This window comes from Manacus vitellinus, unplaced genomic scaffold (assembly GCF_001715985.3).
Source record: "Manacus vitellinus isolate BGI_N305 unplaced genomic scaffold, ASM171598v3 scaffold_21_pilon, whole genome shotgun sequence".
NCBI lineage: Eukaryota > Metazoa > Chordata > Aves > Passeriformes > Pipridae > Manacus > Manacus vitellinus.
In genome coordinates, this window is record NW_021939546.1 from 13,363,352 (window position 1) to 13,378,166 (window position 14,815).

Below are 14,815 nucleotides of genomic sequence, written 5' to 3' on the forward strand. Positions count from 1 at the left end.
CAGCCTTTGTCAGGGTGCCCACTCCCTGGGGTGGGAGATGCACATGCCCAAGGGCCGACTGGGTCCTCGCAGTGTTCCTGAAGAGATAAACAAATGTGAAGGGGTTTTTTTGTTTGTTTTGTTTTTTTTTTTTCAGTTTAAGGTCCTTTCTTCCTTGAGATGTGCCATAAACCTGGGGCCTGATCTGGACCATACCATACACAGCTTCCCAGGCTCCTACACCCATGACATCTCTGTTACATGCAAGTGAGGCCGATTCAAGTTCTCTCTGCCCAGTTCTGTCTTACTCTAACACAATCCTCCCCTGTTTCCACAGTCAATGCATTGTTTTCATTTTAAGAGGGGAAAATAATGAGATGGTGGGAACATTACTTCTGTCTAATGGAGACAGAGATCTGCAGACTTTCATGGCTTACTTTTTCCAGTATAGCCTAGCCCTGATCCAAATATCATCATACTTATTTCAGTCCTGGACCAAATGTGAGACTGGACACATTTGCCAAATTAAGACAGAAATAACTTGCAGCATTTTTCTACTTCACACTCTTTCAAACACCTCTTGCTGACATTAAATTTCTGGTCTGCAGACACCCTGCTTTCCACACTACTGAACCTCCCGGCACCTTCAACACAGCCCCAAATCTTGAGCGAAGGCTGCCCATCACCTCCCCTCTTCCATAACCAGATCGGCTCCTTGAGAGCAACACTTCTGTGCATGAACCCAAATATGCAGAAAGGAAGGAGCAGCACAGACAGCGGCAACCAGTCCCCAGGAGCAGAGCTGGCAGGAGCAAGGCCAGCTGTCCTGTACAGGCTGTGCTGAGCAAAGTGCAAATCTGAGGGCAAAGATGCAGGGTTACAAGAGTTTGGCTGCCCATTCTCCCCTTCTCCCATCCAAGGCGCACCCCCTGAGGTATGAATCCACTCAGGCTGGCAACTTCTTGATTGTAACCATTAAGTTCCTCCGCTTGTGCTCTGTGCGGGGTTACCCAGGTCACTGATTGCTCCTTCATCTCCCCAGTAAAAATAAAAAAAGCCAGTGGTCAAACTGCCTCCTCAGGGAGGCTTGTAGACAAGTGCTTAGGAGGTAAAAGCTGTCACCCTGGCTAAGGACTTTGCTGGGGGGTTATCTCTCACCTATAGCACCAGCAATGTGAAGTGAGGCTAGTTTGCAAGGAGGAGAATAAACAAGAGAGGGAAGAGAGCTCCTACAACCCCCCTGACGGTGCTGCAACGCTTGGATACCTCTGACCTGCACTGATGCCCAACACTCAGGATTTCCACCCATCCACAGCCATCAGAGCCTCACAAGGTCCTCCACACTGCAAACAGCAACAAGGAGACAAGGTTCCCTCTAGCCTGCATGGGCCAAAGGTTGGGCTGGGTGCGGGGCGGCCCTGCTGCAGCACGGCCAGGCCACCCTGATAAGGCTTTCACTCACCCAGCCTGAGGTGCAGCACCCAGGGTGCCATTAGCCCCCATTCACCCTCCTTCTCTCTCACTCACAAACACCCTCACACTGCCTCCTGAACAGCGCAAGGCTCCAGCAGGGCCTCTGGCAGGAAATTTTGTGGAGCGTCCCCCCAAACAGGTTTGGAACAGAAAACTCCAAAAGAATTCTTCCGTATTGGAAGCCAGGTTGGAAGACAAGGCAGAGCTGCAATCTGGTACCAAGGCTTTCCCCATCCCAGCAAAACTGCCAAAGCAGGCTCTCTGCAATGAGGGATGATTATCTTATGTCTCCTTATAGCGAGGGATGTTACAGGACAGACAATTTCACATTCTAAATGGCTTTGCAAGTTGTTTCCTAAAGTGCAGGGAAACAACACAAAAATCAGATTAAAAGGTTGAGTCCTTTTGAATTAAAACCACCTGAATTTAAATCAAAGTACCGAAAATCCCAATAGAAAGAAATGGGTTTGTCAGGGGCAGTCCCCAGAGTTTCACTTTTTGCTCTGTTTAGAAAACCAATCGCTTCTGGGGAGGCTGTCACGTGGAGCCTTCGCCCCAGTGCCTTCTGGTTTTGTTTTCATACAAGCACTGCGAGGCACTCACCGGCCTCCCAAGGAACAATCCCGTGCTCAGGGAGCCAGCCGTGCCACCCAGCCCAGGAGCCGCAGCTGGATGTGTCCTGCCACCCTTGCCCTGCCCAGGGCTGTCGCACTGCACATCTAGAAAGCCCAGGTAAGGCCGCAGGACTGCACAAGCAAAAAGCTCACACGTGAAAGCTCTTGGGTCTTTCCAAATTAAAAAACTTTATGTTGTTACTCTGGTGAGAAACAGCTCCTGAGAATCGGTACTGCTGGGGGAAGGCAAGGACACAGTTTCCAGCTCTTCCTTTTAGGGGTATACAGAGACATGTGGTGCCTTTCCTTTTTCCACTGCAGAACAGCCCAATATTCACGAAAAAAAAAAAAGTACAAAGCACATTCTTGTTCTTCTGCAATTCAGTGAGAAAGCTGTTATCAGCCTCAACTTAGCAAAAAAGGAAGGTTTTAAAACAACACTGATTAGAAACTACGTCCCAAGTGAGGAAAAATACGACGGAAGTGTCCCACACCTGAACTCCACAAGCAGTTTCACTGTCACCAGGTCTCCCTCCCACGTTATCTGCATTTAAGACAATAAATCCCTCCTTGCCTCGCTCCTCCCCAACATTGCTTCTCCCCCTCTTCTGTTGCTCAGGGCACTGCTGCAATTCAAGACGCCAGCAAATGGTCGAAGGAGAGGACAAAGTGATGGCTAAGAAGAACTCCCAGGCCATCACAACCACCACTCCTGTTTTTAAAAGACAGGACAAAGAAGAAGAAGATGGACACAGGTAGCACCAAACCCAGCAGTACTTCTTCAGCCAGAGCTTCCACGGACTTGAGGGCTGTGTCCCAGAGAAGGGTTGCCAACCTGGCCAGCAAATACCCGATGTCCAAGCAGTAACAGGAAAATAATTCAGCACTAAAAATCTAAAAAAAACCCTGAATTCAATGAATTTGCCCCAAATGGCTGTAACCTGTGAGTTTTTATACTCAGGTCAGCAGAGCCAAGCAGGCAAACAGCGAGGTTGTATGAAGGGGCAGAAAGACACAACACAGTTTACATGTGTAGATCTACAAAAAATGCACATGCCCTTTTTCAGAGGACACTGTATAGGAATCCAATCCTACATTAAATTTCTCAAATAGAAATCTATAATTTCTGGAGAATTTTAATTGCTTTGCATAGCTGAAAAATGTCCTCAGAAGTCCCCAAATCTGCTATTCCATCCTGAAGAAGAGAGATGAAACATTCACAGGCCATCAAGCACATTGACATGATAGAAGACCACCAGTGACATGAACCACGGGATAAAAATCGTCACAATTTGCTTTCAGTGGCTGCTTTTCTTGGAATATGGTATTAAAAGAAAACAACTTTGCTCCCACTATGAATTTGCATTAGAAATCCATAATAAAAATAAAGCTTAATATTATACAAATGGGTACAGTTCTCTATAGTGCTCCTGATGCAGATTAAGGTTAGACAGATTTTAGATGACAGTTATTTACCTCAGTCTAACACCATGTATGCACAAATGGAATTTATTTTATAGCTGCAGATATTAGCCAGAAAAAAAAAAAAAGAGATGAGAGGAAATCTTACAGTCTCACGTAAAATATAATTATGTCTGTTTTCTGCTCCCTGGAAGGCAAACAAAGAGGGAAAAATGAATCTGCTGCTAGCATTTAATGGGACTTGTCTAAATGATATCAAACAAATAACAACCAGCAGTGATTCACAAACACCTTCACTTCTATTTTTTTTCATTGGGGAATTCCAGAAACATTAAGACCTCATTGTCTTGAACATTTTCACTCCTACAGACCAGGATTAGGCCCATGCCTGAGTATGTCTCTTTCCTTCAAGACCTTCAAAATATCAAAGAAAGAAAAATAAATCACAGAGGCACTAAGGCTCATTCATTCTCTCCCTCCTGAAATGTTCGCCCACTTCCCCCCTCTTCTCCCAATTCCTTACGCAATCGCTACCAATCAACCAGGAAACTGTTGCTAACTCTTGAATTTTGCAAGTTAGCAAGTAAAATAATAAAACAATGTTTTAACTGTCAGAGATCCTGGCTCGCAAAGTGCACTTTGGTCATTTCCTTTAATAACTGCAGTTTAGCAGTAATGATTTATAATAGTTCATAATATTCTACTAACTGTACTATATTAATAATACTAATACTTTGCCCTTGCCTAGTGTCTTCTGTCAGAAGATATCAAAGCGGCACACTCCGCTGTGAGGGAGGTATCACTGCTCCCCCGGTAGGGATCGGGAAACCGTGACTCCAAGCCATGCCCGAGGTCAGGATTCCCGATCCCCAGCACAGCACGGCAGCCGCCAAGTCTGCCTGCACTTCTCCTGCCGCAGTTCTCTGACAGCAGTCGAGTCTGATCGATGGGGCTGAAGATTTAATGCGATTCATTCCTTCTCGAAAAGCAAGGTTTGGCCAGCGGTTTGGGGGCCGTGGTTTTGATGGGAAATACCGAGCAAGGTGGGGGGGGGGGTTGCCCTGCAATTGTACAATAAATACCCTCCTGCCAGCATCCAGACGCACAGGGCAAAAGAGGAGCGATAAATATTTACTGTGTCCATGCCCATCTCTCCAGCAGGAGATGGATAAATACGACATTTCGGTGTTGCTCAGCACTCCCGAGGACAGTGGTTATAAGCCCTAGCACTGGCTCCCAGGGAGCCCAAAAAGGAAGAGAAAGGGCACAAGGCATTGCTGGCATGGCTGAGACCACACGAAGGCCGGACGGATGGCAGCGGCTGCGCGGGGAAACATTTTGGAGAAGAAAACAGCCCCAGCCCTCCCCCTCAAACGATCAATTAAAAGCCATCCTTCTGCCGAGAGCGGGCGAGGACAGCAAATGAGGGCTGCGAGGAGCAGCGCCCGGCCGGGCTCTGCATGACAATTGATGGGAAGGGGAGGCCAGAGGGGTGGCGGGGGAGGCAGCTCCATCCCTCCTCTCACCATGGTGATTAGGTATTCCGAGTGCGCCAGATAGCCCCAAATAACAGAAAGAGAAATATAAACTGGAGACCGGCAGATCCAAGGCAGGCCAGATGGCCCCGCAGCCGGCAGGGGCTGCTCCCATCCAGCCCTTCCCCACTTTAACTGTTCAAACATTTCTTTATCCCGACAAGACAATTAAGCCGAACAGCATGGAAAGGAGTCTCGGCAACAGTTTGCAGAGGGAGCAGGAAGGTCGTTGCCAGAAAAGCAGGAAAAGGAGGCGATTGCCGCATGCTCCAAGACCTCCCTCCATGCAACACAGCTCGCTCCATGAGGACAGCGTGTTTTTGGTGGTGCAACAGGGATGGATGGCACAGATATCATGATGTCTGCTACTGCCCCATCTGCCTGCCCACCCCTTCAGAAAATCCACTGTTGCTCCTTCACTCCTCCTACATCATGCAGGGCACTGCAAAACGGAAAGAAACATTCCACTCGATTTATTTCATTATTTCATAAGCAGAGTTAAGCTTGCAATTTCCCATGGTCACGGCTGATCATTATTAGCAACAAAGCATCACTTCACATTAGACCCCAAATTTTACCGGCCCTGGAAGTGATGCATCCCAGTGGGAAGAGTTGTGAGCGATGGATGTGTGCACATGTGCATTCCCCATCCAAGCCATTGTTCTGCCATAAAATATAAGGAAAAAAACCCTTCTTCCCCCAGCACATGTACATACACACACTGAGCTCTCTACATAGGTCCCAGCCCATAAACACAAATCCCAGCACACACATGTCTGAGCGGGTGGGTTGATCTGATTTCCAAAGCACCATGTTATTCAGGAATTCAAGCTGTGGTCATCATAGCCCTGATGTCCATCACCTGAAGTGCAATTTACATTTGATCAATAACAAACCAGTTGTTTCAAAAGGAAAAGTAACTCTATGCTAGTGATGTTCTTTAAAACCCCAAAGTGGAACAAAGAGCTCACTAATATGGCACACAACTTCTCATGCACAAAAGAAACCAATTGCAACACAAACTGTGTCCAGATAACTGAGGTTAAATATGATTATCAAAAATAATAATAAGCAAAATACTGCTAATAGATCCACCCCCACTATACCCAGCACACCCCAGGGATGATCCCAGGGGATCCCAGCCTGTTCCCAGCTCAATCACTCATCCTCAGGGCACACAAGCAGCTGAGTAAGAGCCACCAGCACGAGCAGGGAAACTGAGACATGGAGAGCCAGGCTCTGGCCACAGCCTGGAAACTGAATCAGCATCCAGGACGTAGAGGATCACCTTCACACGTTGGCCTGTGCTCCACAAGAAGTCACAGACAACACGTGACGGAGACCAAGCAGCAGACAGCAACGGGAAAGCATCTCCTGTGATCCCAAGGAGGCTGGGGGCATGGGCAGCCCTGCAGGGAAGGCAGAGTGTCTGCTCTGACAAGGTCCAGTTATCTGCCAGGAGGTTGAAGCTTCAGCATGGACCTCTGCGTGTCACTTTGTGGGAAAGCAATGCCACAGTGACTTGATATAGAAAGGCACTAGGACAAATTTTATTGGAAGTAAAGAACAAAACCAGGAATCTTTATTTTTTTTTCCTGGTTTTAAAATAGGGCTATAGATCTCTTTTGCAGAAAGGAACATGCCATTTATTTCCACTCTTTCTAGGAATCTCAATTATTGTACGCTTATTAAAGGAAACCCATAAAATATGTCTTCCAGTGTCTTTAACACATGCTTTACAAGAAGCTCCTAAACTCTAACAAATGGCATTATTTCTCTCAGTAAGCACCTAAGGGAATGGGCCCATCCAGTACACGGTATGTCTGCATCTCCCTGGAAAGGCTCCACTTTTCTATGTGCCCCCTGTACACTCCATCACTCTGGATGTCCTGAATTTTATGTGTTGCATTTTACAGCAAGAGACAACTTATCCAAATACAGACATCCTAGCCCAATTTGCTGCTTAACAGAGAGCACAATCCCACCCAAATGCACGCCAAAGGAGATACTGTCCCTCTGGGGGATGCGGGGCATGGGCCTAAGCAACACCCTGCTTTAAAAGTAAGGAAAGGTTCACCCAACAGGCTGAGCGATCTCTACTGCACAAACACACATCTTACAGGGCCAGGTGTTAATCGGGAATATACCAGCACGTATCCCAAAAAATTTTACTGAATTCCTCACATTTCCTCCACTGGTGAAAACAGGCCAAGACTTCCTTCCCATGTTGCAGAGGACTAAATAAGCACCTTCCAAACACTCCTTGTGGTGTAAATGCCTGACTTTGAACCTTGTTTTGTTGCAAAGTATTTCAAGCATAAACCTGTTTTTCAGGAAAATTAAAACTCAGTGATTGAATCATTTTGTTTTAATGGAAGTTTCTTAGAAAATTACCATTTAAGCTACGGGGTAAAACAAATATTTTAATGAGCTATTAAGAAAAGGCTTCTGCGCAGCGGAGCAGAAGACCACGCAGAGCAATCATAGCAATTCAGCTTCCATGTAACACAACCCCTTTCAGCAATCTGAAAAATACAACGAAACAGATGAGCTCTGCGAATCTGAAATGCACCCATTAGACATGGGAAGGTGTTGCTGATCTAAGAAAATTTTACAATTTTTGCTCGCAGTTGTAGAAAAGCCTAATTACATTTTTACCTTGAAGCTACAGCCACCTACCTGCAACAGATTCTCCATCAGGAGCAAAAGTAGGTAGCTTTTACAAAGGCTTATATATAACAATTACGCAAGGAATTCACCAAACTTCTCAGAGACAACAAATCCCCCCAAGTACACCCTTATATAGAAACTCCAAAAATATAAATGCAAATGTTAATGCAAAACAGGATCACCATTATATCTGCTAAGTGCGATCTTTTGAGTCCCTCACAGTGGAAGTTTTCCTTTTCTGATGGTCAACATCAAAGACTAACAGGATCCCCTAAAAAGCTCTACCACTTGCTCTTTTGGCCACCAGGAAACACACCCATACGTGTGTATGCACACACCAAATAAACTCGCTGTCTAAATGGAGCAAAGTTTCCATGGTGCAGTATCTGCATGTGATAGGAATATGATACAGAGCCAACAGACATATTTAGTGTACACCATCCTGGTAGTTACAGAAGAATTTTAATGTCAATGAAATAGCAGGGATGTTGCATCTGCTCAGCTCTACCGCGCAGCAAAGCATCTTCAAGAAATTTAACAACGTGGGTAACAAGAACAACACGACAAAACACCTCCCACTTCTGCCCAAGTTTTCCAAGCTGCCTGCAAAGTTTTTATTCTGCTTCCTTTCCCTTGCAGGTCCCCTGCCACGGCACTGGCAGAGGCACAGGGAGCCGGTGTCACCCTGGCTGCCTCTCGCACGCGCCCGAGCAAAGCCCCGTCTGCTCCCAGGAAGGAGCGGACCCACGTTCGGCACACGCTGTTGGCAAAGGCAAGGCACGGCGGTGGATGTGGACCCTTCTGTCTGCCCACAGCTGCGCTCCATGTGGTCTAATTCATTTAACAGATTTACTTCTTTAAATGGGGTATCTGACAGGATTTTGCCACCAAGATCCATAGCAGCTGATGTGCTCTAAATTCATTTAGGTAGCGGACCCGCTCCTCCGCCGCTATCTCCCAGAGTACTCTTTCAAGCAAGCTTCATTTTCACAGCCAGGTTATATTGATAAGGGAAAGAGCATCAACAAAGATGTCTCTAAGCCTTGCCATCTCACCTGCCTCCCCCGTGGATAATTACATTACCAGCTTAACACACATCCACATCCACATGCGCTCCCACCTACAGCCACTTCCCCCACGGACCCAAAAGGAGGGAGAGGAGATGCTGAACAATGAAAGGAGCTTACAGCACAAAAAGTAGCACGGTCGGGGGTGGATCAGAAGGAGAGGGGGGAGAGAGATAAGAGATCACATTGGTACTGCAAGAAATACACAGCTCCTGCCTTCAGTGGGAATCGTCCTACCCTCGCAAATGCCGGCATAAAAGACACACTTGCAGCGTATTTCAAAACCAAAGAGCGATGGATTTACAAGGCAGGTTGATTTTATGATGACTTTTATTGAAAAGGTACGCTGGGTTTAGGCAGATGCCTTTTAGCGCCGGTAAGTTAGCACAGTGCCTAATTCAAGGAGACAGCCTGAGGAAGCAGCGCCGACAGGGGAGAGAGAGCCACAATGTCTCTATTACTCTCCTCGGTATCATAAAGGGGAGAAGAAAAATCACGTCTGAGAGGGAGAGGAAGGAATGGTGCAGCAGGTTTTGGTTTTAAAAGAAAAGTAATAATAATAACAACGACAATATTAAAATGGTTTTCTAAGAAGAAAACTTAACAGAACAAAGGAGCCCATGTGAAAAGCAAACCACTCACTCCTTGATCTACATCTCTGGGTTTACAGGAAAACTCTAATCATAAGTCAGTGCTCTTCCTTGGGCTACCACGCTCTGCTGCCCCCAGACCACTCCCCATCATGGGTCACCTCCCAGCTCTGCAAACCTGGAAGCCTGCCCTTCACGAAGGACAGCTCTGCCTCTCCGTGTAGGCAACACCACAAGAGACAAGGTGATGGGAGAGCATGGAGTTACAGTCATGAACAAGTGGACTGGGTTCCTTCAGTCCGATCACCGGCCTGCAAAACGGCACATCACCTCTCAACGGGCACCAGATGGGGGAAACACTCAGAGAAAGCACATGATGCAACAGCTTATTGAATTGTAGGAACAATTTGTATTTATGCCTTAAAGAGGGAGCTCGGTGGCCAGAAATATTGTTAAGTTAACCAGAGGAAAAGGTATTTTTGTCCTAACCGGAGGCACAAATCCCGATGGTGAATCATACAAGAATGGTGTGCATGAAGAAAAGGTCAGAAAGAAACACCTGGAGAAGCAGGGGGCACGTACTTGCTGCAAGCTTTGGGAAAGTTTCTGGCTATGCACTCCAGCTGCATCTCTGTTTATACACATACGTGTACCAGTACCCATAGCCTCGCACTGGGGCATGGAGAGATTTCTGCAGGGTCAATATCACCTCTCCAACATGTGCTGGAAGGCAAGTTTCCTTCACGAGCACCTCACCTTAAAATCTGTCAACCCTTTTAGAAGAACAAGGCAATATTGCATGGCTGAGCTTGGCAGGCAGGAAAGGCTGCTTTGCCTCCACCTCCAGCAAGTATCACAGCACCGTGGGACAATCACCTGTTGAGTATCTCAGTGAGGCACAATTAAAGAACCACCAACAAGTCAACAGAGGTACTTACATCTGTCACTTCGGTCTTCGGGACTGGATGAAGTCTCACGGTCAGAAATGAGGCCAGAAACTGCAAAGATCTTCTTCCCCGTATCATCAACTTTGAGGGAGCCGGGGGAGCTGGAAGGGAGCTGTGTGCCAAACTCGTACTCCTTCCCATCAGTGTCCGAGAAGCGCAGATGGGGTGAGTCAGTGTCGTGGCAGTTCTTGAGGCGCTTGGCTGGCGTAAAGGCTGACTGGTAGCTCTCCCGGTCCTCAGTGGATGCAAAGGGGCGGAAAGCCCCGACGCCGCTGTGGTTCAACATACTGATCGGGGTGCAGTCCAGGTTGGGGGGTGCAAACTGGGGGTGGAGGTGAAGCAAGGATGGAGGAAAGTCACGGTTCGCAAACGCTCCCGGCACCCCGCCTTGACGGTGGTACATGGAGGCAAAAGTATATGAGCCATTGGTAAAGGGAATATGCACGTCCTTATCTGCTGACACGGGGACTCCAAAAGGCCTCGGCTGCTGGCAGGGAATGGAAGCGTCACGGCTGGCTTCAGCGGTGGAGGCAAGAACCATCAGTGCTGGGGAGGCCAGCGGGTTGGGGAGATAGGGTGAGTTCTCCATCTTGAACGCTGCCCGGTGTAAGTCCATCGGAGTCTCTTTCCTCAGCAGGATCACGAGCAGAACGATCTTCCCCCGAAGGAAAGCAAAGCGATGCCTGGGAATGGAGCGGGGGAAACTACTGGAGCATCGTCACCCTTCGAACACTGCAAGGAAACAGAAAAGGAAAGAAAACACGGCCGGTTAGGTTACTGCACTCATCTCTCTGGGACGCTCCAGCAGCAGGGTGGCCACATGTGTTACGAGCCACCGGCCGGAGACGCGCCACTGTTCTCATTCAAGAAAATCAATAGACAACTTCACACACTGGTGGAATCAGCCCTGGCCCTCCAGGTTAAGGGGTATCATCCAGCGCAGATGAATGAAAGGCAAACCAAACATAATAACATGCAGATTTAATAATGCACTAATAAAAAAGGTTCAGTATAAAATTAACATAGTAACTCCAAATTATAATTGGAATTTTATATGGCAAGTGGCATGTACATATAACCGCAATAAACTTAAGAAAGCCCCCACATACACACACCACTATTTGCTTGGGGAGGGGGTGTAAAACCAACATAAAAATATCCTTTGTACATAGTTAACCCAAATCAGCCAGCATACATGGTTATACTGTACACGATGCCTGAGACTTATATAACAGACATGTACTTTTTCTCACTCTCACAGTACACATGGGTAGGTAAGTACTCACACACACAGTACCCAATACCATCATACATATATGTACACACATCATTGGAATGCAGGAATGTGACCGTGCCTTGGTGCGTGTGTGTAATACACAAACACACACGCGTGCACACGCGGTCCCTGGCAGCCAAAGGAGAAGAGACTTCCCCAGTAAAATGCCTGGCGTCTCTGGCAATATTTAAAATCATAATGGGTGCTTCTGCCATCTGATCTCTGCAAGTGTCTGCCTTTCGGGTCGGGGACAAGAGAGGATGGATCAGTAATTTTAGTTCCTAATGCACTCACTCTTAAGTAGATTTGTAAACTGCCCTGGATGTGCCATTAACATTTAGAGGAAAATGTTAACAAAATTTCTGCCTTGCATCTTGCTGAGCCTCCCAGGTTGGTGGCAGCCACCCACCCAGCCACAGCCCCCTCCCAAGGTGAAAGAAGGGAAAATGTTCCTTTCTGCATCTCCCCCAGTTCGCAGTGGCTTTTTGTGTTGTTATTTTCTCCCCCAATCAATCTCGTGTCTTTTCTTTTAAGCTTCCGCCGCCTGCCATTCAGGCCCCACAACCCAGCTTAAAATACAAGGACTATAACTTTGAAACAATATACTAGCCGCCGGAGCTCAAAGGGCCAGAAAAATCATATAATAATAAAAAGCTGTTACAAATTGTGCCTCTTAAATCCAGAGGGTCAAACATCTCAAATAAAACTTAGTGAAAGAGTGTCTCCCTAATGGAGTGCCTTTTGTACTCCATGAATGAGGGAGCCTAGGTTAACAAAGTGTATGAAATCCAGTCTGGGGCTTTAATGCAGTTCAGTGATAGCATTTCCTCTCTCCCATCCTGTACCCAGCCGCTCCACTGACTGTTATGAATTGTGAAGATGAGTGGACATCATCTCTCTGCTTCCTCATTTGGCACCCATCCTTACAGACATCATTGCTAAATTACCAGATTATGTATCTCGCATTAACGGATCTGCTCTCTTCCAAATTTTAAATAACTTTCTCATTGAGTTCTTGCCACAGAGAGTGAGGGGGAGAGGAAGAGCGAGGGGTGCCAAGGGCATCCTGGTCAGCACTGCAGTCCTGGGTACACTTGCTCTGCTGCTTCACACGAGGCTGATCAAAACCTGGAGGTCAGGAAACTGCAGCCACTGGCTGGGGGCTCATGTAACCATGTAAATATAGATATACACGCACACATAATTATACATCTAAAGAAATGCATACAAATAAGCCACTGTCCTCAGAAATAAACAATCATTAACATGGAAGTGAAACTGAGCAATCACGGAAAAACGTGGATTTCCAGGGAAAAAAAAAAAGCAACCACCTCTGCCTGCTTTTCTATTTTTACTTGTGCTTTCACCCCATTACGTTAAATGTATTTCATAAATTAGTAATCTGGCCGCAACACTTGACACTCCTGTAGGATACTGTGAATCACTATGGCCGTTTATTCGTTTGCAAACTTCATTACGCCAGGAATAAATCAACACATTACAATATCTCAGCCAGCCAAATTTAATTTTTTTTCAGCTCCCACTTCCTTTTTCGTTCTCTCTTGCTCCTTGCTCGCCCAACACCTCCCCGCCCCCCAGCAACACGGACAGATTAGGCTGCGGCGGACCAGTCATTATGAAAATCTATCGTTAATACACTCCCAATGTCAAAATGTCATAGGTTTAAACACAGAACCCAAAAATAAGAAAACTAACTGACCTTCTTAATTAAAAAAATATGGATTGCAGGGTAATCAGCTGGAGGGAACATTTGGGTGCTGGGAAGGCAGTGGGCACAGGTGGAGTGAGGAGCTGCTACTTTTCTGCCTCTATGCTGATTTTTTTTAATTTAGCACCTCGCGCAAATCCAGATTAAAATAACTCCAGCTATTGATCCGAGCAGTGGAATTGACATTAATTTTAGTTCACTTCTCACTTTGCAAAGGGATCAATAGGAAGTAATAACAGCTGACATCCCCGCTGAAAGGAGGAGAAAAGACGGGCTAGAGACAGAAATCGAAAAGCAACCAAATAAATCAGCAGCTACTTTTCCACGGCATCAGACAAACTCCAAACAGATTGCAAAAAGTCTTTGTTGAATTAACTAAACAAGGAGTAGAGGGAGGAGGGGTGGAGATCAATCTAGGAAGCTACATAAACTGTCTACCAAGTATGAAGGTTAGACAGACACACTGAAAACTAACTCTGATTTTTTTTTTCATGGCTACCTATATGCATAGTAATTGGTTTTCAGAGCTACCCTGTTTAAGATGTACAAGATGAGTAATCATGTATGTTACCAATAACAAGGCTAAACGTGCCACAACCAAGGCAAATTGAATCAAGAGCCTTTAGCTCTGAACCACAAAAAAAATCCCTCACCAAGGAACAAGTTGTAATCAGTCCTCTCTGGCTCAGTTTTGATTCCTCTGCTTACAGAGGTTGTAGAACTGTGCTGCATAAGTTAAGAGGGAAGTCTGATAAAAGTAGGAGAAGCCATGACAGAACTGGATTTAGCAGGCACCACAAACACCCAGCAAGAGGAGAAAACAGCAGTGACTGCTGGTTAGAAGCGTAAACCCCACTTGCTAATCAGCCTGCAAAGAAACGCGCTCATATGCAAGCACATGCACACCCCATAACACAGCCACGAGATCTGCAAATCTTCTACTAAAATGTTACTCGGAGTTCCTATTACTAAATCACCTCTCTGCTATCGATTAAAATAAATAAAACACACCACTCTGGCTTCTACAACAGGTTGCATTTTTGTGGTCTCTCAACCATTTCCAAATGCCAGAGATTAAAATAATGGGGCAAATTAATGTCTTTCTCCCTCCAGAAAAAAGTTTTCTTGGAGAAAAAATTAATTAGCAGGATACAGGGGAGGAAAAAAGATTAAAACATTAGGAAATCCAGGAAAATTGGTGATGCATGTAAATTAGGAAATGCCCAAGAAAAAAAAAAATCACAATATCCATTTACATTAAAAAGTTTTCCCCCATAAATGTCAAGTAGGAATTCAGAAATATGCTCTGCGCAGAAAAGCCAAAGATTATAAAACAAAATAATGCCAGCTGTTTGGGGATTTAGGTGCTCAAATGGATTATATATTTGAACCAAACTGGATTTCCTTATAATAAATAAAACAAATGCAAGCTCGAAAGCCAACAAAGGAGAGCTCTCATCACTGGATTAAGATACAAAGGAAAAACAGTTAATTTTTTTTTTTTTCCAACGCG

General features: G+C 45.9%; 1 protein-coding gene across 6 annotated transcripts in view; it reads right to left on the minus strand.

Moving 5' to 3' along the window:
* Positions 1–11,015, minus strand: part of RNF220 (ring finger protein 220) — a 214,438-nt gene extending 203,423 nt beyond the window's left edge. For 2 of the 6 annotated variants that reach the window (XM_018072291.3, XM_018072287.3), the window contains exon 1: positions 10,289–11,010. In XM_018072291.3, the coding sequence (XP_017927780.1) occupies positions 10,289–10,913 (625 nt within the window). In that variant the 5' untranslated portion in view covers positions 10,914–11,010. Of the gene's footprint in view, positions 1–10,288 lie in introns of all 6 variants that reach the window. The other 4 variants (XM_029959683.1, XM_029959681.1, XM_029959682.1 and 1 more) reach the window with 4 other exon arrangements.
* Positions 11,016–14,815: the final 3,800 nt, after the last annotated feature.